The following is a 25,833-nucleotide window of genomic DNA, read 5'->3' on the forward strand; positions in this document are numbered from 1 at the left end:
AAATTGAAACCTCGTCCAAGAATGTACAACACTTTGGTTTGTTTTTGCCCCATTTCTCTGTTTTTCTCAAAAATATTAACCTGCTCTGGTGGTTTTGTTTCCTGTTCCAGCTATCACCCGACCAATAAGGAAGTGTAATTTACAGTTAATAGTTACCTCTTTGTCCGTTTTCAAGCATGTAGAAGCAAACAAATAAACTTCGTCTATAAGATTTTTAATGATAAACCCGTTCCCGTTGTAGTGTTTTTTCTGAAGCATCAAACTTATGGCCATGCTGACGGCTACTGCTGACGCTTGGCATCTAGAATGGGTAAAACAAACAATTATGTAATCTGTTGGCCTTGAAACTTAAATCATTTGCCAGAATGGAGTAAATATTTTCATTCTTCATCATACATGAACAACATAGGGCACTATTTGACTTAAGGTACTGTTTTTAAGACATATTAATCACAAACTCCCAGGATGAAAGTGGACTCCATGACAATCCAATCATGCCGGAAACAAAAGCATGCTATTGTTTAATTTACTTGCAACACATCTCCCCCTCAAGTTAAATGTTTTCCCATGATAATTTGAACTTTGCTGAAATCTCCATGATTTGAAATGGGTAAGGGGGACTAGAACTAGCTAAATTCTTCCAAAGCTGCCTACATTCTACCCGCACTGACAAGAATACAGAGAAAGATAATTCACATCATATTTAAAATATTTTCCCTTCCTTCAAACGTCTGGAAATTTAAGATATGTATTGGCAGACCCTACAACATATTTTATAGGCACTAAAGTATAACGTGCAAAGATATGAATATGGGGTTTTGACTTCTTGCCTTTTATAATTTGCACAGTGTAGAAGAATAAGTTGTATTTTCTATGATCAATCTGTTAAATACATTTATGCTGCTTGTATCCTCAATAGCCTTCTGGAACAAGTCACATTTTCAATGTTTAGTTATCATGCACATAAAAGTTTGAGAATCTATTACGAGGAGCCAAATGGCAATGGTTTTATATTTTTCTCACACTATTTCCATTTCAGTGTGAACACTGTTTGGTAACTAGGAGCAAAATGTTGGGTCACATTCTTGTGTAGCAGAATCAATTCGGATTGAGCTTAGTATCTGTCTGAGTAATACCACTATCGTCCTACTATAGTTTATTTCTGAAACTAGCTAAAATAAATGAAACTGAATTGTGAATTGACTCACATTGCAGTGATGACATGACTGTGCACTATTCCAAATAATTTCAGTCCAGACTTCATAATGAAGTTTACACTATAGATCAATACGGTGGTACTTCAGTAGTAACAGTCAATCTACATGCATATAGACTCTTCATTTATTGTTTAACATTGGCACGTGTAACTAGGTATGGGGGATTTTACAATTATGTTAAAATGCACCATACTCTAAATGTGCCGAACGTGTGTCGCCTACATTTTACCTGACAATTTCACAAAAGACATACACAGACTTGATCATTCCAAAGGCGATATAATAACTGCAACAAAATCATTGGTTGGGTAGGATGTAGGTGACTTCAGATTGAGACACGAGAGATGCAGTCTAATTTATGTTATTCAGCTTATCATTGCCTCTTAGACAAGATACGCAATTTAATGAATCTGGAATATTACCAAGAGTGAAAAAATGTAGTTGCAAAGGATGTGATGATTATCGGTACAAAGGCTAGGCTAACATTGATCAGTAACAAAACACCGGACTGCCAATGATTCTCATTCCTGGTTGTCGTGGTGCCCAGTAGACAAAACTGACACTACATTCAGTCAGTAAATTAAATTTTTATATTTTAGAAGAGGCATATAGATGCTGCCAGAAAAAGTTTGACCATATTCTTGGCACTGTTAAGTTATAAAGTGTTGATGCTGGATAAAAGCTTGAAACAAAAGGGCAACTATCTTTCACATGTGCAATATTTTCTAATTAAAAGTCAAATCTGTCCAGGAAAACATAAATCAAATATATGATAACTTTGCCATTGCATATTAATCATTAGATGAAAATGGGATAATGTTGCATCTGATCCACATAAACGAAAGAAAAGACCAGAAAATACAAAGAGATAAAAGATTACTTATAGAATACTGCATTTACAGCAAATAATTTTATGATGGAGTTTCATCTAATTATGATAATTCAATGGTGGGGTTGGTGTTAATTTTAAATGAAGAAACGAAAATAATTAACAGATAAAATCGACAAGAATGGAAGGCAGAAATTACTTTGACATAGGGAAGGTATATGACGAGAGGTAGCCATTGTGGAAGAGTGATGTATGTGTATGTGAACATAATGCAAATGTAAACCTTGGGTCCCAATGCGTCGTCTTGCAGATGTCCATAGCGTTCTTTTTCACCCTTCTCGTATCCCACCAATCATGGACTCCAAGAATGGACGTTCGCATCACTCCACCGTTTGGTGCTACGTCTTTGTTACCACGTAACCATTCATCTCGAGCAACCTAGAAAGATGCTTTTAATGTACTTGAAAGTATCTTTTTTAAACAAGATACACTATTGTTAAAGATTGATTTGTTTGTTAGCAAAATGTGTTATGCTGCTTTAAAAATATTTTCATTGCTTAAGCACGATACTATTTTGCATAAACAAAATATTCTTTTATGTGAATACAATGATAACTTTTATGAAATATATAACATGGTTCACAAATAAATATATTTTAATAAGAGTATATGTTATTAACAAATAAAACATTTTGTAACTTTTTACTGGGCAATATCTTACTTATGCCAAGTCTTCTTTGAGATACACGTTATATTGTTTATAGAAACTTACCCTGTTTAAACAATATGCCAAGAAAAAAATAACTTTGATGTTGACAATAAAATAAAGATAATGAACTGATACAATACATATATTGATATTTTATATGAAACATGATAATAGACCCTTTGTTCACCTCTAACATCTGCTTCCACAAATCGAAATTGCTAATGATGTTTCTTTTCGTTTACAAAAAAAAACTAAATTTGATTTATGTCTCAAAGATTAGAATAAGGTCATGTTATCATATTTTCATTTAAGAAAGGCATGTCTTATTTTTGGGGAAATTTAACATTCCCCAAATAGTAGGTTTCCTCAACTCTTGTTTTAAAAATATAAATATTAAGAGTATCTATCTCTATAATTTGTTTGCACTATCTCGAACTGTGCTGGAAAACTCAATTATAGGTCTCATAAGTAATTCAGTATAAAACCTCCCTACGAAGGTAAAATTTTGTGAAACCGACCTTGATTGCTACATCACACAAGAGTATAATGGAGAAGTAAATGTCTAATGAAATCCTGAAGAAAAATACAACAGCGCTTCATTATATAATAGTCCAGCACTGCCTGTGGTGAACAACACACACAAACACACACGTACATACACACACACACACACACATGTATATGGGAGTTATATCACAATACTTGATGTGGGTCCTGTGTAAACTTAGGATCTGTCAGTATTGTGAGAGTTGTGTTTCCAATGCCCAAGCCCTCTTTGTCTCCATGTTCTCTAAAACCATTGTTCATCCAGTGAACCATACGTTCCGCAAAATCAAAATGAATAACCTAAAAAGGAAAGGTTTCAGTTAACCTCAAGAATGTGATGCACGTTTTCTATAAAAATCATAGTTATTGGTTATTTATGTGTACATACATATATATAACATACATATATATATATTCCTAAAGAATCATCGTATGTACTCGTTCGAACTGCATGTATGTATGTATGTATGTGTGTGTACGTACGTATGTATGTATGTATGTATATATGTATGTATGTGTGTGTGTGTATGTATGTATATATGTATGTATGTATGTATGTGTGTGTATGTATGTATGTGTGTGCGTGTGTGTACCTCTCCTTCGTTTTCAATCAGGGACTGCATAATGAGGAACATCTGATCTGAATCGTCTGTCCAATCACCGATTTCCCATAGTTCTCTGTATTTGTCATTGATCTTATATTTGTATTCAAGTGGCAGTTTAGGATAATGCTGAAATGCAATTAAAATATTGGAGAGTGAGAGCAGTTAAAATTATGCAAGTAGGTCATATATTTGAAATATTAACTACTTTGCAAAAAAAAATTTGTGTGCGATTCCCAATTTGCTGAGGCAAAAACTTCTTTTTGCAATCATTAGAGTTGGGTCTCACGCCAATGCTCTTTTTAGGTATTACTCCATTAACAGAGCAAATCACCTGTTATTGCATTCTGTTGTAGCCATGAAGAAAGTCATTATCAATTTCTAATTTTTCTTAGGGATATGGTAGCCAGTGGCAAATCTAACTTGTTTTCAAAAAAAAAAAAACAACATTAAACAAAATAATAAAATAATTGTTTATTAAATTCAGTCTCTTGGCTTTTTCTTTGTGTGACAAAGTAAATAGTTGAGACTCATACATTTCCATCCAAAGTATTTGCATTACAAATTCTAGTCATTTCGTTGCAATCCAAATAAATCCTGAAACTGCAACATAACCTATGATGATATTATTAATAAGTTTTTTTGTCCATGTTAGTGCCCAATAGAAATAAAGAATGTGTTTGGTTTGGTACATTGGAATGTATCACTAATGCAATGAATTTCAAAAATGAGTTTAGAAAAAAGAAGAAAACACAAAAGTAAATTAACCAGTGTAGTGATACCTTGAATAGATTTAATGTGAAAATCAATAGGGAACTCGCTGATTAAGTAAATTAAAAAACTATTTGGTGCATATTTAAAATAATGTAGTGATGCAAAATATAACCTTTCCCAGTTTAAAAAAACAAGTTTTATTTCATACAAATGTACCTATTATACACAGTGATTTGTCATATGGCTGCACAGCTCTGATTTTATTTTAAATTTAATTTGTTGCAAATAAGGTATGGTTTCATAAGTGTTCATTTTATGTGTTTCTTCAGTCTTCGTGTATCTTAATTTTTAATTAATTCACTGCGTTTCATTGAAACTATGGAAAAATGAAGAAACTATACAACAAATTTAGTTAGCATAGTGATACATTGTATGAACGAGCTAAAATTAATACACACAATTTTCCTATGTTACAAAGGCATATTCTATTCTCTTTCTTTTCATTTCAGTACAATATAATCGAGACTATGTTCACCCCATATACATGAAAAGCAGACACAATCTTAATTTTTCAGACTCGGTAGCTAATAGGCATACAGGCAGATTCTTCAATGACTCTTAAACAGGTCCCAAATTTTAATCTGTCTAGGGCTGTTGGAATTCCTAATCTCTCCAGTTTCCTAGAAAAGTCATCAAAATTTGCGTATTTCAGATTTGACATGTGCTGAACGATAGAACAAAAAATAACAAATTTATGTGACTATTAAAGTATAATTTGTTAGAAACTGTGCATCACATCATGTGGTAATATCAGGTATTAATGTGAGGGGAATATACACATGTGTCATGGCAGGTGAAAAAAAGTTATCTTACCTTTCTCGCATTCTCTTTCGTCATGAATTCAGTCAGTAAACCTATTGCATCTCCAATGCACTGTCCGTATAAGGTGGCACATATTCGCTCTTGAAGACCAGGATCCAAATGCTTCATAACCTCAACACACTGGTTTGCTTTTGCCTTCCTACCTGTTGCAGTTTTATTCCCCTGATGGTATAATTGTTTTTTGTTCTCTTTCAACTTCGCATTTCCCACAGCTTGTACAACATGAACTGGCTTGTATCTCTCCAACATGGCTATGAAGCTATGATAATCGAAGATATTTGCACATAATATAGAAAGATAATAAGGATTGCAAATTAAAATGTGTAATCAACTAGAAATCGTCACCAAATAATATATAAAAAGTGACTAGTATTAGTCTTCACTCTTTTTATCCTTGCCAGAAATATACTTTACACTTAAATTGTGGTGCTAAGCTATACGTGACCATTTGGTAGGTCAAAAAAGTTCATTTACGATTAAAATAATAAGTTAATTCTAGCATCAAGTTTTATTTTAAGAGTTAATGCACTTGTGAATTATTTCCAATGGTATATTTAGAACCCGCATTGCAGGAGCTGATGTAGATGCATATAAGTGTAAAGATGTTTCCATATAATATCCAGGAAAGTTGACATAAAGTAAAGTATACTGAACACAGCATATGCAGCTGACATTTTAACCTAAAATAGGCACAAAAGAAAACAAAGGGACCTCACTCATACCTGACACTAATCCATAATTGACTAAATTTTTCTGCTTCAGTTGGGCTTGTTACATTATTAGGGTTTGCATCAATATTTATTCACAGAGCTTATAGTGAGAAATTTACCGCTCAATGTTGCCAGCCAACCATTCTCTGTGCTTCAGATTTAGCCAGGATTCGGGGAAATTTATCTCATGTCCAAGTTTACAGCCAAGAAGGGCACCAGCAACTGCCCCATTTGTGTTTGCATCACCTCCCTGTAAATAAACAGATGATATATAGCTTGAGTCTCAGTGTTCTCGTATGTATCATAGAGGTTAGCACTTTATCAGACAAAGATGATTAGCAGCAAGTTATTCCTATAAATCAGCCGGTATACAAAATAGAACTAGTTTATTAATAATCGATGTCGTACAAATCTTGAGGAAATGAGATAGTATGAAATTGTTTTCTTTGGAGTTCAATAAGGTAAATATAGAACTGTTTAATATCTTTATATCTTTAATATTCACAACACTTTATACATCGAAAAAGACTTCAAGGCTTTAATGGATATGCAGTGAACAATACGGTATCTACATTTAAAAATAAATACTTTAGGGTTTAAACACTAGTAATAACATTGATATCTTTGTACTCTGCCCAATTATTTGAAGGTTTCCACGTGTAAAAAGCAATAATAAGTGTATATTTAATATGCATTGTCATACATGTACTTTGAATAGAAGTAATTTCTGATGCTATAACGGTAATTACAAATATTGAACAGCTATTACCTTTACAAACAACGTTTCTGAAGCAAAGCAGTCTCCTTCAGGTAAGGTCATACCAGTCTAATGAAGCAGGGATTATTTTAGAACCCCATTAATTATGTTATGATATGTCATCCAGATTTTCAATGTAGTAGTAATCTTAAAAAAATTATCAGGGTCATTATCAAAGCAGATTCCAATATAACACCCAAATCACACACACACAAAACACATGTACAAATATATATTCCAAACTATACTCTGTGTATATGTGTATGTTGTTTCACAAGCTATGTCAAGGCATGATACACATGTGCAAGTCTTCAATTATGATAACTCTAGGATAACCATCTGTTCTAATGTCTAGAATTGTATATCAGTATGAAGGCTGTGAATGGTAATATGAACCGATCAGTCGAACCAAGCCTTTAAACACAAGGACCATTTTGGTTCCTATGACGCATGAAACAGAATACATGAACACTGAAACTGTGCATACGCTAAGGATGATGTGTAATAGTGCTTCTCTGAAATTCTTTTGTCTCAGCGCCCAAAACCCAGCACCCAAACTTTTGAAACTGTCACTCCCTTTCTCTTGCAGTCGCAACTGAGATATGTCTCGACATCCTAGGCACCGTTTAAGGTCCTCCAGCTGAAATTTACAAAGGTGAATCGATACTATAAACAGTACATTTTAAGTTGTGATTAAGATATGATAGATCTCTTTGATATTAACCATATCGACAAACCAAGGTGTGATGTATATATTTAATTTGTACTGTATGTTGGCTTTTCTTAATTATTACATGTTATGTATATCTATATTTTGTACCTGACCTTCATCTAAAATCAAGTTAATGGTGTAACTAACCAGTGGCGTTTGTTTTGTAAACAGCAGAATACATAGCTATTATTTCTCAATGCATATAGATTGCATATTCAGATCATTATCAATGATAGCAAACATGTTTACTTCTATGTGAATGTAGGATATTAGTTTTTCATTTGGAAATTCCTAAACTTATCGACAACTTTGAATGTTTTAGGAAGGAAAGTGACACACATCTGGCTTATATTTTCATATGATGTTGTTTACTTTAAAAAAAGTAGTCATACTTGCCTCAACATCCAAAGTAGAATCAGTCTTATTGTTGTTTTCAATTTTTATTTTGGTTGGATTTATTTTTTCATATTATTATTCACTGGAATTACAAAGTGCTCAATAATATTATTGGACTAAAACATTATTTTTTGGAACTATAATGAATTCACACAAGGACATATTATTATGATATATCAAAAGAATGTTAGCACATTACCACATTCAAGGCAATCGACACATTAGCACATTCAGAACTACAGGCACATCAACACATTCAATATCAAAATTTATTTGGAATACCACTGGAATTTAATTGGAGCCTCATACATTTGGACATGTGATAGAACATTTAGGACTATTTGCAATTTAATTCACAATATTGTAAATTCATTTTAAATTTTAAATTTGTATTCTAGGTAAATATTTGTTGAATTTTAAAAAACTTGTTGTTTTTTTTCCATTTCTGTTACTTTGTTTAAAAACATAAAGTTGGAACAAAGGGAAATCACGCTGGAACTATATTCTCTTAACTAAACATGATGCATATGTATCAATCATAAAATATATTACATGACATTCATTTATTATAATGTACAATAGAATATATCTGATGTTCTTATAAAATTTAAATCATTGCATGTAACATTACATAATAGTTGACATCGATAACTTGATGGAATTGGATGAATGAACTTGTTTCATTTTAAGCAAGGTTTGCATCCTCTCATGGAATAAAATTATCATTAATCCATCAGAATGGATTAACTGCTATACTTATTTTAATAGTGAAACAGCTTAGGAATACCAATTTTACCTAGTGTGATGTAAGGGTGATCTGAGCCACCAATATAATATAATATAATATAATATAATATAATATAATATAATATAATATAATATAATATAATATAATATAATATAATATAATATAATATAATATAATATAATATAATATAATATAATATAATATAATATAATATAATATAATATAATATAATAAATATAATATAATATAATATAATACTGTATAGCACCTGCTCATGTCATACAAAAATATATTATGATAACTAGAGTTTACATAGTCAAAGTTTGTCACCTTTCTGACATACCTCTGGTTTGGTGGCAAGAAATTTCATAGCACATTTATAAACTTTCTCTGCCAGTGCATCGACATTACATTCACCATTTTCATAAGTCTTTGAATCTTTCTGCAACATCAAACTAATTGCAACAGCGAAAGAGACAGCAGCGGCGTGGCACCTGAAGTTAGATAGCAAAGTTCTTCTTGTTTCTAAAAGACCATCTAAGGACAATAAAAGTAATTTACTTGCTACCAAATGCTTTAGGTAATTACATTAAAATATAAAGTGCATCAACTCTTATGCTAGTCAAGATATTTCTTTGTTTTTTTGGTTTAATGAAAATGTGTTAATCCAATAGTGGTAATGATAGTAGGATAAAATTTCAATTGTCAAAGTCCTTCAATTCCAACTTAAAGCTGCTTTAGATCCATTCCTACAATATATAAGCAATCTCAGAAGATAATATGCTTTGCAAAAATAAAAACAAATGCTGGTATTAAATATGTACCGAAGTACGTTGCACCACCAATCTACACTATGCACAGTGGATCTGTCTTCTCAAGCATATTGTTCAAACATTTGTAATATGTTTGACTCCTTGGGTGGATTAAGAATTAGAAGCATTTGGTTTGAATTATCTCTTGTCCTGTCTACACAAACTTCCTAAACTTACAGACACAAAATGCTCTTTTCTTTAGGACATCTACACTTTTCTCATTCAGTCAAGAATAATTACTAGCAAGCGAAAGTTTTTGATATAATATGTTTCTGTAAACTTAACATTCCTTTTGTTACATCATCATTACAGTAGTAAAGAACACTGCATGTAAGTAGGGCAAGTATTACATTGTTCTAATATGTCATTCACAAAATAATGTTTTGTTAAATTTTGTTACAAAATGCCAACAACTTAATTTCTGGAAATTGTTATTCAATTTATGCACATTATAGTACAGTTGAAATTAATTGCCTGTGAACTTAATCTGCTGGCTTTGTTAATATGGAGTTCAAATAATTATGTTAAATTGTTGTTTGTCCTTTGAGTTTGAAGATGACCTTGACATCACTGGTTTTGTTTCTGTGAGTACGTGATCAAATGAATTTGTGTTCTGAACTGTCTGTGGCACATTTGACATTAGATGCCACAAGTTTTTGCTAGATTAGTAAAGATTGTGCTGCAATTCTGAGATTTCCACTGCTAGCACTTCTTTGCAGCATCTTCAGTTCACTTCTATTTGGTCTATAGCTCCAGTATGGATAAGACTCTGCCATGTGGACCAATCCTGTGTGCAATCTTCCCAAAACTAAGGGTCAATGTCAATGTGTTTCTGGGGAATCTTTGAATGGTGACATCTTCCTATCACCCTCAGAATGCTTTCCCTCATTTAGCTTGCCACAGAAGAGCTTCATTGGTAGTCACTCATCTGACATCCAGGTGGTGTGGTCTGCCCATCTCAACTTAGATTTCATCATCAGAGTGCTTGGAATGCCTGCCCATGTGAGAACCTCGGTGTCTTCAACGTTGTTGTGCAATCTTATCCTGACCCGTTTCCTCAGGTATTCAAGGTATTGCATGTATGACAAGAATTTTAAATTTTTAAATCTGTCTGTCAGTACGGTTGAAAACATTGGTTGTCAAAAAATCCAGTGTTTACATAATCATGCATTTAATTTTTATATTTTTTAAACTGATTTTGGATGTTGCACATCATGGATAGGTGATATGTGTGAGGATGTTCCTGCATTAATGCAGTTTTTATACATCTCATCTTACATAGCCATATTCTCTGCTGTCTCCGCCTTCCAATTAATTATGCAAATGAATATAAATCTGTGAAATTATATTGGCTCACCATCTGAATCTACCTTATTTATATATCTTTTCTCTAATTTATACAGTAATATAGCTGATTCACCTTGCCTTCTCCCCACCGGCTCACCTCCTCCCCAAATAAACTGCCAAAACATGTCTTAGGAATTAGTTTATTCTTACACAAGAAATCTTTCCCCTTACCTTGGATCAAAGTGAGTTGTTTTACAAATGTTAAGGACATTCTGTACAACATGTTCTGTGTTCCACCATTCATGAATCCCTAGAATGGATGTTCGCGTCACACAACTATTTGGATCTGGTACAAGTTTAGCCTTCCAAGCCTCTTCAGTAACCTTAAAATTAATATGTAATTACAAGATTATTACACGAACATATCATTTCTATTGACAATAAGTACAAATGAATATAAAGAGTTTACTTGGAAAAACAACTATACATATTAAGTACACTTTTCTGTTTTGTACGATTTAAGAAAGTCAAATATCTCATGTGTATATATATATATATATATATATATATATATATATATATATATATATATATATATATATATATATATAGTGTTTTTCTTTTCTACTGATGTGTGTTTTCCTTTTTCATAAACACTGCTTAATAACAAATTTTATACAGAGATGCATTCGGTTTAGCATAGAAAGAATTGAACATGTGCTAAAATTAAGCTGCTCTGGTAAATCGCTAATGTAAATGGAATGAAATTAAAATTACTCCCCAACCATACCTTGTGTGGCTGTTGAGTGAATCGTTCATCCATCATTATTCTTTCACTTGACTTGTCAACTCCTGAACCACAACTATCTCCAAGCTCTTTAAAGCCATTTGTCACCCAATGTAACAACTTTGTAGCAAAGTCTTGTGGTATTATCTAGAACATAAAGAACAAGAAGTGATACAATTGTAACGATGCATCCTCAGTGAAAAATGGTGGAACTTAAAGTTCATGCACCATGTATACTATACAGCTAAGTAATTGAGACAACATGTCTAGATGTTTGGTTGGGTTTTATCCAAGGCAATAACAAACGTTTTTATTGTCAAAATTCATTATGAGTTAGAATATTTCATCAGTCCCTGTAATAAAGTAAAATAATATTAAATAATATTATCATATAATAATATATAAGATCTTCAATTCTTGTGTTTCAAAGATATGAAATCGTATGTGTGTAGTTGTTTTATATGCCAAAAATACATAATACTTATGATATTCAGTTCAATATTTAAATTTAAGAAATTATCAGAGAGAGAGAGAGAGAGAGAGAGATTAAATGTTTAGCTGTCAAAGTATGAACATGCATTGATCGGGCTGAGGTATACATAATCCTACATTCAAGTCAACCAGAAATAAATACTTACCGGTAATAATTGATAGACAAAGTTTTAAATACACCTTACAGGAAAATTGTGTTAAAAATCTTTTAATGACAGTCAGTGGAATAAAACTGGAGCTTCAAGGCAACAACTTTAACTTTCTGACATATTTCACAATGGCAATCCAAACATTTTATCTTTTCAGCAAATTTTAATTTCAGGCATTCTAGTTTTAAGTCTGATAATTAAATGTCGTAGATAACATCATTTGAACAAGCATCTAGATCGAATTCTATCATCCTCTCTGTTTTGGCAAGACTGTCTGTGTGTGAATGATTTTTAACATAGATTTAGCAAGACAGAAGAAAGCCACAACATGTGCAATATGTAGAGCGGGTATTACAAATTCTGCCAAAAAAGTATAAACTATAAAAAGGAAATTACGTTGTCAAACAGATGTATTGTCATCAGAAAGTGAAATTAAAATTTCCAACACTTGTGTAGTAATTATTCTATTATAAATAATCTTTACAAAGATCAATACATACTTGACCTGCATTGTCAATGAGGGATTGCATATTCAGAATCATTTGGTCGGAGTTATCTGTCCAGTCTCCAGCTGTCCAGGGTATTTTGTCGCTGATTTGTTGATTGTATTCGAGAATTCCATTTCTCTTTATGATCTAAGCATAAAAAGTCAATAAAAATGAAAATTGAAAAATAAATTGCCATTACAAATTAAATGAGCAACTGTATGTACATAAACAAAATATTCTAACGTACTTGTTCTGCTTTTTCTTTGCCCATATATTTTGCCATGATGCCTAATGCATCACCGATGCATTGTCCATATATTGTGGCATATATTTGCTCTCTGATCATGCCAGTTGTCTTTGGGTCATCGCATCCAGTTTCCATAGGTTCCGCTCCCTTGGAACAAGACATTTCTGTCAACTGATAAAAGTGTATGGGTTATTCTCATATATATATATATATATATATATATATATATATATATATATATATATATATATATATATATATATATATATATTATAAATAAAACTAATATATATTCCGTCAAATCTCTTGACCTCCGACCTATTGAGTGAAAACCGTTGGAGCTGAAGAACATTTACATAAAGTGAAATATATAGTGGTCTATTGCTTTTGTATGGGAATATATAAACGAGTTTTTCCAATGGATATACTGCACTACCATGGGAGTGCAATATATCCATTCAACAAAATGAGTTCATATTTTCCCATACAAATGGAGCAACCTTTTTATTATATGCTCATTTTCTTATCCTACCTAAGGCTTAATTACATAAACAAAAATACACAACCAGAAACAAAGTCTACCTTAGGCTTAATTACATAAACAAAAATACACTAGCAAAAACAAAGTAACTGAATTTATGCCGTATTCCAAACTAAATACACAAGCGCAGATTCATCAGCACACAACAACAACATTATTAATGTGCACATAACTCAGCCCAGATAAATTTGAACCTACTCGCGCGCTAGACATCATTTTCGAAAGAAAATGGTGTTTTGATCTACTTAAAATTGAAATTTTGATTCATATTGTGAATAAATGCGCATTGCAACAACTTTTCCATTTAGTCTGGAATAAACAGACTTTGGCATTTTTGTCGATTCTGCTAAATTTTGTGATAATGACAGGATTTATCTGTGTCAATTCTACATGAAATACATCTGATTTCAGCAGCGAGGGAGCAGCGTGTTGACATCTGCAAGTGTTTATGTTCTGTCATTGAGTGTTTGAAGTATGTGTGTGTGATTTAGATTTTTTAACGTAGCTTTAACAATTTTTCAGTCATATCGCTATGATGTCTGCAGTGTTACAGTTTATAGTGATGTCTAGTACTGGGGCACTATCATTATTGATATTTTAATGTTGATGTTATATTATTATCATTATTATTATTATTATTATTATTATTATTATTATCAGTAGTAGTAGTAGTTATTGTTGTTGTAGTAGTATTTTAGTACAAGTCACACTGGTCATGTAGGCATTGAACACCGACTATTTCAGTAATTGGTGTCAGCTTTTAGAATTTGATTCTACATACCTTTAAGTGCCAATTATTCATTTCATTTGGATTCGCATACTTCCACAATCCTTTGGAAGGTCATTATTTAGACGCCCCGAGAAGTGCATACGGCAAAATCAATGTTGAAGTACGTAGGCATTTTTGGAAGAAATGTCTAAAGGCGTGATCCAGTACAATCCGGATTGAATGTCGTGCGTTATGATGTCACAGTGAAAGCTACGCATAGATAAATAAATTCGTACAACCCTCGATTGTGACTATTTCACTCGATCCTCTTATTTTGACTTTAGTACATGGAAACCACTGTAAAAGTCCATAACGATTGATAATTTTCATTTGGAAGTTTCTTGGCGACAGTGAAGGTGCAGAACATTCAATAATTAGGATTGAATAGACTTTTGTTAAAGAAAATTAGTGTTAAAGTTTAAAAGAACAATTTTTATTTAATTTAAAATAAGTAAATGCGCATACATGACCCATGTGTCTCGTACTATAGCAAATGTGCTAAATTTTCCCTTTGCATTCATGCAAAAAATAACTTTCTGCTCTAACCTTCTGTGAGAAATTTTCCACGGGATATATTTTTCGAAAGAGACATTTTGGATAATTATGTCATAGACTATTGGTGATGAAACAGTTGTTGCTTTTCCTCACTACCTCGTTCATTTCCTCACTTCCTCGTTCATTTCCTCACTACCTCGTTCCTTTCCTCCGTCATTTCTTGCAGATCCTTCACACCCGTCATTCATTGTCAACCATTATCACCATACTGCATGTTGGAATTTACTTTACTATTGTTATCACTGAATGTGATAATTAAAGTTACTTGTGTTATTACCGTTTGTGGTCATTATGAAGAATTTCATCGCACTCAATAGGCCCAGAGTTATCGTTGATTATTGGTGGAGATTATGTTTCCATCAATTTCATACAATATAGGTTTATTTCATCACATCACATAGGTGTGCAAAGATTTTGTATTCTTGATTTTTTGTTTGGTATTGTTTTGGTTTTTTGTTTCATCATTGTTGTGATCATATCATGCTTAGCTGCTTTTCCAGCTGCACGTACTCCTCATGGGTTACAAAACCAAATGATGTCTTATATTTTGGTTCTTTGTCTCAGTAATAATATTTAATCGATCAGTACTTGGATCAGCAGCATTTCGCATAAATAATAGTTTCTCTTCTTATGCCCTGACCACAACCAACATATGGTTTACAGTCTCGTCCCCCTTTGGCGAGCGAGTTATGTTTGCTAAAGTAGTCCTCGACCCATCGCTGGTTGCACATTTCGGTGGAGTGATAAAACAACCACTTACAAAGATTCGGTGTTGCCGGTGCCATGATGTGTATATTATAGAGCAGATAAAATTCTACAATTAACGTATCAAACATAAAATTCTATGAACAACCAATTAAACATATAATTATGTGCTACATATAGATATAAATTTCTCGGCGGGTAGTGTGACCAATAGATCAAACATCAAAAATTTTGTGTGACATCCATATATACACACCATGCCGACCATCACGAGAAAGGCTAGTGTCTATTATATTCAGACTATGCACAGACAGTTCAAGCGGAGAAAAGCGGAGTTTCCATGATTCAACCCGGCACTGAACGATCTCAGGACGAACGTGCTCGCATTGATCGAACAATAACACAACGACGAATATCGCAAAAAGGTTTCACGAACATAGCAATCTCAAGGTGATCGTACCATAGAAACAAGCTTCGTTAGCAGAAATATTCAACTGGATTACTTTAAAATCACTGGAAAGCTAGTCAAGTACCCTAAATCGAATATGGACCAAGAAGCGTTCAAAAACTCCATCTTGGTGTTCAAAAAGCAAACCAAAGAAAATAGTATTTCACAACGTAAAAAGATAACGACACTGCCACTAATCAGCCTCGACGAGATCAGATGACAGCGACAGAAAATTAGCGAAAAGGCCACCGGAGCACTACAACATGATGAGTTAATGGCGAGGCAAACCGGATCGGCGTTCAGAAATTACGATAAAACATTACGTTCGACAATCAAAACATGCTCGCACGCGGTGTCACTAAAGACACGCTGTAACGGTTGATCTGGTCTGTTGCTGAAAATGAACTCTAAACGTTTACGGCATAAAACTTGGAATCTCATTTAATGTTCATTTCATTAAAACAAACGTGGAAGGTGAAAATCAGGCGAACGTTAATTGGATGACTAGCCAGAGTGTGATTGTCCTTCGCTGGTCCAGCTTTGGTGATCTCATCGACGATGCTTATCAGTTAATACAGAGAACAATAAAGGATTACCAAGAGTCGAAGCAGATCTCCACTATCCGGAACACCTTCGCGAGCTCCGTAACGATTATTCTTTCTACGCAGAAAACGTTCTCGTGGACAGCCATTGGTTAAGCGAGCAACAACGAGCGCTAAAAACGCTGCTTGGTATTGGAGAAGCTTAAGTAAAAAGAACTGAACCTAACCTGCGCGACAAAAAGAATTACATACTCCATTACAGGGTGCTGTTACATGCACTGCAACATGGACTAGTTCTTGAAAAAGTTCACAAACCGTTAAAGTTTAAACAGGCGCCGTGGATGAAATATTATATGGACTTTAACACTGTACAGAGAATTAAAGCCAACACCGATTTCGACAAGGATTTCTTCAAGCTCATGAAAAACAGCTTTTTCGGAAATATCATCGAAAACAAACGAAAAAGAAAAACACATCGAGGTCGTCATTTATGTCGAGAGACGAAATAAAATAGTAGCCGATGATGCCTTTGTTAAAATGAAAGTATTTGATAAATATCTTGTTGCCATAGAAAGCAGAAAAACAACGCTTAAACTAGATAAACCAATTTACTTTGGAGTGGCTTTGTAACATCTACCTAAGGTCTTCATGCACGAGTTTCGTTACGGTTTTATCAAAAACAAATACAACAACAAAGCAAAGCTTCTCATGATGGATGCGGACTCGCTCATCTAATAAATCACAACAAAAGATGTTCACAAAGATATGTTCGACCACAAAGAACTATTTGACCTCAGTGATTACTCATAACATCGTCCGTTTTACTGAAACCGAAAACAAAATGATTCTAGGAAGGGTGAAAGAGGAAACCTATGGAAAACCTATTACGGAGTTCGCTGGGACCAGAAGTGAAATGTATAGCTTCACCCTCGATGTCGGACACGTTAAGAAAAGAATCCAAAGTGTGTGTGTGTGGGGGGGGGAGGGGACTCGTCTTTGTTAAAGCAGCCAAGTTCGATCATTATCGGGAAGCACTTCAGGGCAGCCTAAAGTATTACTCGATGAAATCATTTCGATTTCACTCGCATCAACTCTCGACGATTCTCACCAAGTAAAAAAGTATTATGCGCGTTCGGCAATAAAAGATACTGTTCCGATGGAAACAACACACTGGCATACGGACACAGTAAAATTCGTGAGCCAGAACTCTCATCGATCCGAGAGAGAGCTCTCAAAAACTTTCATCAATCCACTTTCAAAATAGTGAGCTAGAACTCTCCAATTAAAGTAAGACAAAACTCACAAAACAATTAGCCTGAACTCTCAACAACTTTCATGGAGCCACATTTAAAACTAATAACTTTCATCTACACACGTTGAAAGAAATTGAGCAAAATCTCCCATCGATCCACGTTCGAAAAAAATGAGCCATAACTATCACAAGTAAGAAAGAACTCTCAAAAAGTGAGATATGTGAATCTGCAGAACAGTGATCTTTTTTATATGAAAAGGAAAGCGAGCCAGAACCCTCCTTCTTACGTACTACTACTGAAACAACTATCTATATATTTGCAACACGTGATTCCAAAAAATAATGCGTGCTATAAACACCATGAAATATCCTGATCCACGTTCAATTAATCGCCTAATATGTCACCTTATTTTTAACATTATGCCGACTTATTTGGGTAAAGTTAGTGGTTAAAATGGATGGGACATATTGTCATTAATGCGACCTTTGCTCAACCTATCATGTTAATAAGTCGACATAGAAGAACCGTTAAGTTGCCTTAAGATATTGATTAGTTGGCTTATTTCACGTCTGAAGTTGGTTTGTCTGTCGTTATGTCGACAAATCTGAATGACAAAGATGGCTTATTTTACGTCTTAGGACGGCTTGTCTATAAGTTATGTCGACAAATCTGAATGACAAAGATGTTTTTTTTCACGTCTTAAGACGGTTTGTCTTTAGTTATGTCAACACAATTTGAAAGATGACATTTTTTAAGTGGATAAGTGGCAGAAATATTGCCACCACAGACAGCATAAGTGGACATTAACACATATTTTGGTCAAATGATTCTCTTATTAAGTCGATATAAACAAATGGATATTCAACATAAATTTTACTAATGTTCGCTTATTTGTCGCTTTAAGACGATTTATTTATAATTATGTCAATGTGTCTAAATGAACAAATATTTAAGTAGATTAGTGGAAAATGGTTGGCAGAAATCTGCCACCAGAGCGTTAAATAAACCTCTGGGTTTTTACCTGGATATGCCAAAAAGCAGCAGAGGGGGCGAATCGGACATTTTGCCCAAACGTCATTTGGGTTAATTAATACCTTCTGCACTCAGCGGATCCAGCGTCGTCAGCGCCTGGTAAAAAAAAACGACGTCGTCGTCGGGGGGGGGGGGGGGTAAATCGAAGGTCATTTGGTTTAATTGATACTTTCTGCACTCAGCGATCCAGCGTTGTCAGCGTCGGGTAAAAAAGCGCGACGACCGCGTCGATGTCATCGCCCCCTCTGCTGCTAAGAGTTACAATGAAAATCTTTATGATCTTACAAACAGAGTAATCACTAACTCCTCCTCTTGTAGATCAATTAGGTTATTTGACTGATCGGTAAGTCTAAAATTAATTCTCGTTAAAAACCGATTATGGCATCGCATATAGACCGGATTAATTGGACTCTCAACGATTAAAAATCCCGGAGGGGCTGTTGGTGAAAATGAATAAAGGATATACCCCTGTTGAGCCTGATTTGATTGCTTGGTATCCACCTGGTAACTCCCTTCGATAACATCACACACTAGATTGATTGCTATCACCGATGCAATATTTACGTTGTATGGAGCAATATGCCTACCACCCTCTCCGTTATCGTGTCTGAGGATAATTGATGGACCGAGAAAATCATTAAGAAATTTTTTTAGTTCTGGCGCGTTGTATCCTGGAAACTTGAAATTAGGTAAATCGGCTTCTGTGATATTATACTCGGTTAGGAATTTTTGTTTATTATCATCGCTGTTAGCAGATATTGTTTTAACGATTCGCTCATTAATATATTCCATGTCTGATATAAGTTGATTTAACACCTCAACGTGTTTTTGTGCTTTTGTTTTCCGTAGCTGTTCTAGTTGTGATTGGTAATTACGATTAATCTCGGCAAACGCACCAGTGATATCATTTAAACTAACTGTGACCACGGCGGACGATTCAGGAGTTTCCTTATACGGAAAATACCATTGCATGGTATTCCTGTCTTGAAATATAAACCTGCTGGGTAATAACGTGTTTTTTATAATAGACAAATCATCTCGATAACTGGGATTAATTTCATGATACGATTGCGCATTCGTGTGCAAGTCCGCGGGGATTTCATGAGGTGGATTCTTAGGCCATCCTAGTATGGTTCTTATTGAACTGTTATAAATATCAACCATATACCCCGGTGTGCTTATTTCAATCGTCGACGATAACGTCGGTTCATGAACCGTAATAGCTATTTTTGATTCTTTTCCTGTGATTCATTTTATCCTGCGTTGAAATTCTTTATTGATTTGTTCTATTTGGTATGACCCAGTTGGTATTGTAACCTCCTTCCAGTCTGGGGTCCCATCGGGTTTATTTGTCCATGCAAAAACCAGCGAGTTATTAGGTTGTTGTCCGTTAAATGCGTCCGCTCGGATATTAGGCCAACTGTGATATACTCTCAATTTTGCCAGCGCTATTACCTTCATTGGAACCGATGATGGGAAGTTCACACTGAATTCGGGTTTCGTTGACGTTATTGATATCATACTTGTTTGTACCGGAGTGGTGTTCTCCGCGATCCGTTGAAGTAATTGAAACCCTTCGGGGTTCAGCGACATTATTATTATTCGCTGTTTCTAGTGTTCAATTTCAACACCGAATATTAACAACTTGCTTGTTTTCAGGAGAATGTTTTAAGCCCATTGAAGTGGTTTCAGCGACGTGGTTTCCAGCTTCCAGTTGAAAATCCTCGATTTTTGACATCGCGGAGTCATACAACTGGACCATCGTGGAGAATTCAACATCGGATATAAACGAATTATCGATCGACAACGAGATCAACCCGGATAATTTCGAGTACGCGTCGGATACTATTTGATGTTTTACTGTATACTCGTTGAGTTTTTTCTGAGAACACGATGATATCTTTCTAGTGATTGCGTTGGCGACTCCAGCAATTGTTGTCGCCGCGGAGATAGCGATTGGAACAGCGATCGGGGCCATCATGGTCACCGTGGATAAAATAACACCGGTACCAGCTACTATACCGGACACCGAGTACACGGCCGCGTCGATGGCGGTTATTTTTCGACGGTATTTTTTTATTTTTACACGGTATTGTTCGGAAAGCGTTTTCAAATTCGCGGAAAATTCTTTTACGGTATCGAATCGATATTGATGTGACGTCGGTGATACCTCTGATTCAATTACCTTGGTGGTCATTTTTATTTTAAAAGAGCTAGTGTTTTTAATTACTTAGATCCACTACAAATTCCACATACCATGTAATGTTTGCCCTGACTAAATTTCTATCAACGGCTCTAATTGTAAACGGTTCAGTTGCGTCCTTGTCTATAATTGTTGATATTGTATTGTTAAACCCGGATGAACTCGACGATGATATATTAAACTGCATCATTGCGACCAGTGTTAATCGATAAATGCCCTTAACAGTTGCGGTAATATTTACTATATTCTGTGTAGAAGATGTCCAAGTGAATGATCCATACCGAATTGTGTATACCGAGTTGATGGTGTTTTCATGAGGGATTTTTATTTTTTCAAATTGCCCTGTCACCCCCGTTAGTCTGTCTTTGATATCTGTAACCTCATTGTCGACTGCTTTTATTTTCCGTTCGTGCACGTCTATATTAGTCCTGATCGCTGTAATATTATTGTCGACTGCTTTTATTTCCCGTTCATACACGTCTACACTATTCTTGATCGCTGTAATATCAGTTTTGACTGCTTTTATTTCCCGTCCATGCGCGTCTACATTATTTTTGTTTGATTCAACATCAGTTTTGACTGCTTTTATTTCCCGTTCATACACGTCTATATTAGTCCTGATTGCTGTAATATCAGTTTTGACTGCTTTTATTTCCCGTTCATACACGTCTATATTATTTGTGATCGATGCAACACTAACGCCGATTGTTTCTATTCTCCGTCTATGCGCGTCTACATTATTTGTGATCGATGCAACACTAACGCCGATTGTTTCTATTCTCCGTCCATGCGCGTCTATATTCCCTTTGTTCGCTGCAACATCAGTTTTGATTGTTCTTATTTCCCCTGTATGCGCGTCTATATTCCCTTTGCTCGCTGCAACATCAGTTTTGATTGTTCTTATTTCCTGTCCATACGCAGTGATATCATTTATAGTTGTTGTAATTTCATCCAGCTTGGTATTTTTTTTACCAAAGAATTTATCAAAGTTGTCATCGATCCTGTTAACATTTTTTCGTAACGTGTAAAACTGGCCCGACAGCGTTGTAAACTCCGAAATAGTACTTTTTATCCCTGCAAGATTTGGTTCGGTTACCGTCGGCGTCCCAAAAAAACTAGCGGTAGTGAGTTGCATACCTGTGACAGACTTTTCCACATCGGCGAATTTATTCACCTGCGCGTCAAGTTCGGTCACCAATCTATCTAACCTTATAAAACCGTCTTGGATTAATGTTACCCTATTCGTTATCGTCAGGATGGATTCGCCCGGTTTGAGACGTACGTCCGTCGCTGGTATACAACGCGATAGTGTTCTCGGCGGCATCACGCTGTCGTATTAAAACATCGTCGAGTGACACATTACTGGATTTTAATTTACCCTGGCGGTCTTGAAATACAACTATTTCGCCCGGGTCAACACTTGTTAGGTTCAACGTCTCAGCGATTTCATCCTCGATTAGTTTTTTTATGTCATCGGTGGCGGACGTTATGGGTTCTTTCAGCGCCGAAACCGGTCGTCCCCAGATATCAATCATTATTATCTAATGTAATTGTCTCTAAATTTCCCACTAGTGTATTCGTTTACAACCACATGAGGTGGTTTCCGCGATGATGAAATCGCCGTGAGTACGTTCAATACCTCACGGCCGCATATCGGTGGGTCACTTAATTGCTGTGTTGGCAGCGTGGAATAAAAAACCGGGGCTGAACACGCCCGGATATACCGCATGAACTCGTTTGGCGGGGCTAACCCGTATGAATCAAAATAGACGATCGCACGCGGATTAATCGCGTATGCAACCCAATGAGTTCCCGCTCCGGAGGATTTATCGAGCTTAATTATACCGGTTTCAATATTCCTTGGTTTTGTCGGTAATTGATCCCTCATAAAAACACCTCTGAAGTTTTTTATCGCTAACGCGTCTGCGGCATCTATTAAATCAAAATTGGATAACGGAACCATAGACTCTTGCGTTAATAAACGGTCCCCGGTAGTCTTAGACCCTTCCCCGAGTACCATGAATACGGGGTTCCCGGTAGTCTTAAACCCTTTCCGGCTACGGATCGTCCTCGTTTCTTTTTTTATAGCCTCTTCCGGTTGCTTTTTTTAGTGCCATTCCCGCCGCGGTACCAACGGCTCCTAACGCCGCCGCCTTAGCCACCGCTGGGGTCGCCGCGGCAATCAACGCCGGAATTGCAGCTAACAACGGAAATATCAAACCGGTCTTTTCCATGTTTTTAATCGCTGCGGCTGAGAAATTTACTTGAATACCCTTTTTATTCTTCATTGCATCATTGAAATGTTTTATTTGACGTGTCGTCAATGATATCTTATGATTACCACCTGCCATCTGCGATGGCTTCAACGTTATTGTGGTCCCGCATTGTTTAGCCGACTTTGATCGTAATTTCTTGACTTGACCATCAGTTAGTGTAACGCCGACAACACTATACGACATTTTATTGTAAACGCGTTTATGTTTTCAATTACATATTTTCCACTGGCGCATCAACGATTCTCATTCGTCCACCAACACCTTCCAACAGCATTGATTTATCGCTGAGAATGACAGCAACCGCTCTATAATTAACACCACCCGGGGCTATACGAGCTCGGAAGTGTATATCAACGACGGACTGTCTCGTTAAATCAAGATGTTCCAACGAAAAGTAATAAATCGGATACAGGTTTTTAAAATCAAGTTGTGATATTTGCAAACCAGTGTCGACGTTTTGATCACGACCCATACATGACAGCAATCGATGATACACACGTGCGACATGGTTGTCGCCGTAATTAAGCTGTATATCCTCGGATGGTTCCTGTTGTCCGTTTATTCTCAGTGAAACATCCCTGACTCCTAATTGATCAAATATCATATGGCTGCGTTCTTGATTACCCAATCGATCCCTATTCTGTAGCGCTATAAATATATGACGTGGAGCTGAAACGCCTTGTTTTGATGCCAAGTGCCATGTAAATGTATCAGCGACATTATCCTCTTTAGCATCAGTTGTTACCGCTAGCCAACTCAACAACGATTTTCCCCCCTGTTCCATAAATGATAACAATCGTGCTTCCGTGGTAACTGATGGAGTCAACACCGGCATCCACAATGCTATTTTAGTTAAAACGACTTTACCGTTAGTGACGCCAGCAGCACGCCATATTGCATTGTTATCATCGCCCCTTCGCGTTAGCGCGATTGTATGCTTGGCCCCATAGATAACTTTTCTGACATTTCTACAAAATCCGAATATGTGATGGAGTGGAATCGCGCATAAAAACTGTCGGCGTTGTCCTTGCAACATCCCTAATCGTGTTGCAAATCCTAGATTAAAATTATCGTTAGTACTTTTTATAATAGTAAAATTGTCACCTGGTCTTGCCCTGCGGTCTGGATTGGCTGCTTCAGCCTGTGGGTCAACTGCGTTATCTCTTCCCGTCAGCACGTTAATGTACTGAATATGATCAGCGTTATTAGTGGTATCCTTTGCGAACATCATAGATGGGCCCGCCGATCTTGTATAATCATCGGAGTATCTTGCTAGCCCAATTATCGTCGTTGCAACATCAACCTCGCGTTCTATTGATTCAATTTCTCGCCCGTCAATAAGATATCTGGCGCTCTCAAATAACGCCATGATACCGTTGTTGACAAAACCAACTCGAACACGACCGTCATTTGCGTATGGTGCATTATCGGCAGCATTTGTTACAAGTTCCCCTTCGATTTCGATAAACGCTGCACACGGCAAAAAGTATTTACTGGTATCTTGGACTTGAAGTTCAATTCGCGATCGTAGGTCGGCTTGTGGTGGTTGATAGGAATAAAATTGATAATCACGGACAGAATCATCCCTGCGCACTGGGGCATCCATATCAAACGCGGGATCAGCGGTTCGCGCAAACATTTTATTATTTATCATGTTGATGTTTTCAATTGAAATTGCTTTGCAATTCATTAACGTCGTCTTCGTTTCGGTTTAAGACCACTTCCCGCTATCGCGTTCATGAGCGCGTTGGTTGTTGCATCGGTGGATGGCTCCGCCATCAACGACGACGGGGTCGTTGGCGAAGCCATCGACGGAGTCATCGGAGTCGCCATCATCAGCGAAGCCATCGACGCTAGTTTTTTTTCCACCGCGTTATTTATTACCCTGCTGACATTTGCAGGCATCACTGTTGTAGAACGCAGCGGCGTTTGTTTTTTTCTTCTCACCAACGACATTAGTTTGTCCTTTGCTGCAGAAAACGCCTTTCCGGCAACATCTCCAATAGCGCTGATTCCCTTATCACGAATAACATCAATGGCCTTCATAGATAATTGTTTAGCTAACGGCGCCACTTTTGGGGCCATTCTTGTAAATAACCCCGCAATGGTGCTACCGAGACCATCTCCGTACCACGCGCGGTATACAGGCAATCGTGAGTTTACCACGTAGACGCTGACTGGTTTATCATGGTTGTAGTGTATAATCATCTTTATTATAAAAACACCAGTGTTTTCCAATTAGTGATTGATCACCAGTGATTGATTGGTCAATCGCTGTGATAACCGTCCACGAGTTCGTCTATGAGCGTTCGATATACATTAATGTCCATGATACCGCCTGCAAATAACCGCCTGCAAATATCAGCGGCTTCATTAATAATTTCACGAGAGTTATTTCCGGCTCGTTTTCCTCCGATTAGTACTT

General features: G+C 35.8%; 1 protein-coding gene across 2 annotated transcripts in view; it reads right to left on the reverse strand.

Moving 5' to 3' along the window:
- Positions 1 to 25,833, reverse strand: part of LOC149807528 (uncharacterized) — a 49,754-nt gene that overhangs the window by 12,166 nt on the left and 11,755 nt on the right. For both annotated transcript variants that reach the window (XM_089967423.1, XM_089967413.1), the window contains 12 exons: positions 13,085 to 13,255; positions 12,850 to 12,984; positions 11,712 to 11,855; positions 11,153 to 11,304; positions 9,166 to 9,316; positions 7,454 to 7,606; positions 6,329 to 6,459; positions 5,491 to 5,758; positions 3,895 to 4,032; positions 3,458 to 3,601; positions 2,330 to 2,484; positions 157 to 301 (listed from right to left, as the gene is read on the reverse strand). In XM_089967423.1, coding sequence (XP_089823549.1) covers positions 157 to 301; positions 2,330 to 2,484; positions 3,458 to 3,601; positions 3,895 to 4,032; positions 5,491 to 5,758; positions 6,329 to 6,459; positions 7,454 to 7,606; positions 9,166 to 9,316; positions 11,153 to 11,304; positions 11,712 to 11,855; positions 12,850 to 12,984; positions 13,085 to 13,246 — 1,878 coding nt within the window. In that variant the 5' untranslated portion in view covers positions 13,247 to 13,255. The remainder of the gene's footprint in view (positions 1 to 156; positions 302 to 2,329; positions 2,485 to 3,457; positions 3,602 to 3,894; positions 4,033 to 5,490; positions 5,759 to 6,328; positions 6,460 to 7,453; positions 7,607 to 9,165; positions 9,317 to 11,152; positions 11,305 to 11,711; positions 11,856 to 12,849; positions 12,985 to 13,084; positions 13,256 to 25,833) is intronic.

Source organism: Sinohyriopsis cumingii, chromosome 1 (assembly GCF_028554795.1).
Source record: "Sinohyriopsis cumingii isolate HCF-2022 chromosome 1, ASM2855479v2, whole genome shotgun sequence".
In the NCBI taxonomy this organism is placed as follows: Eukaryota; Metazoa; Mollusca; class Bivalvia; order Unionida; family Unionidae; genus Sinohyriopsis; species Sinohyriopsis cumingii.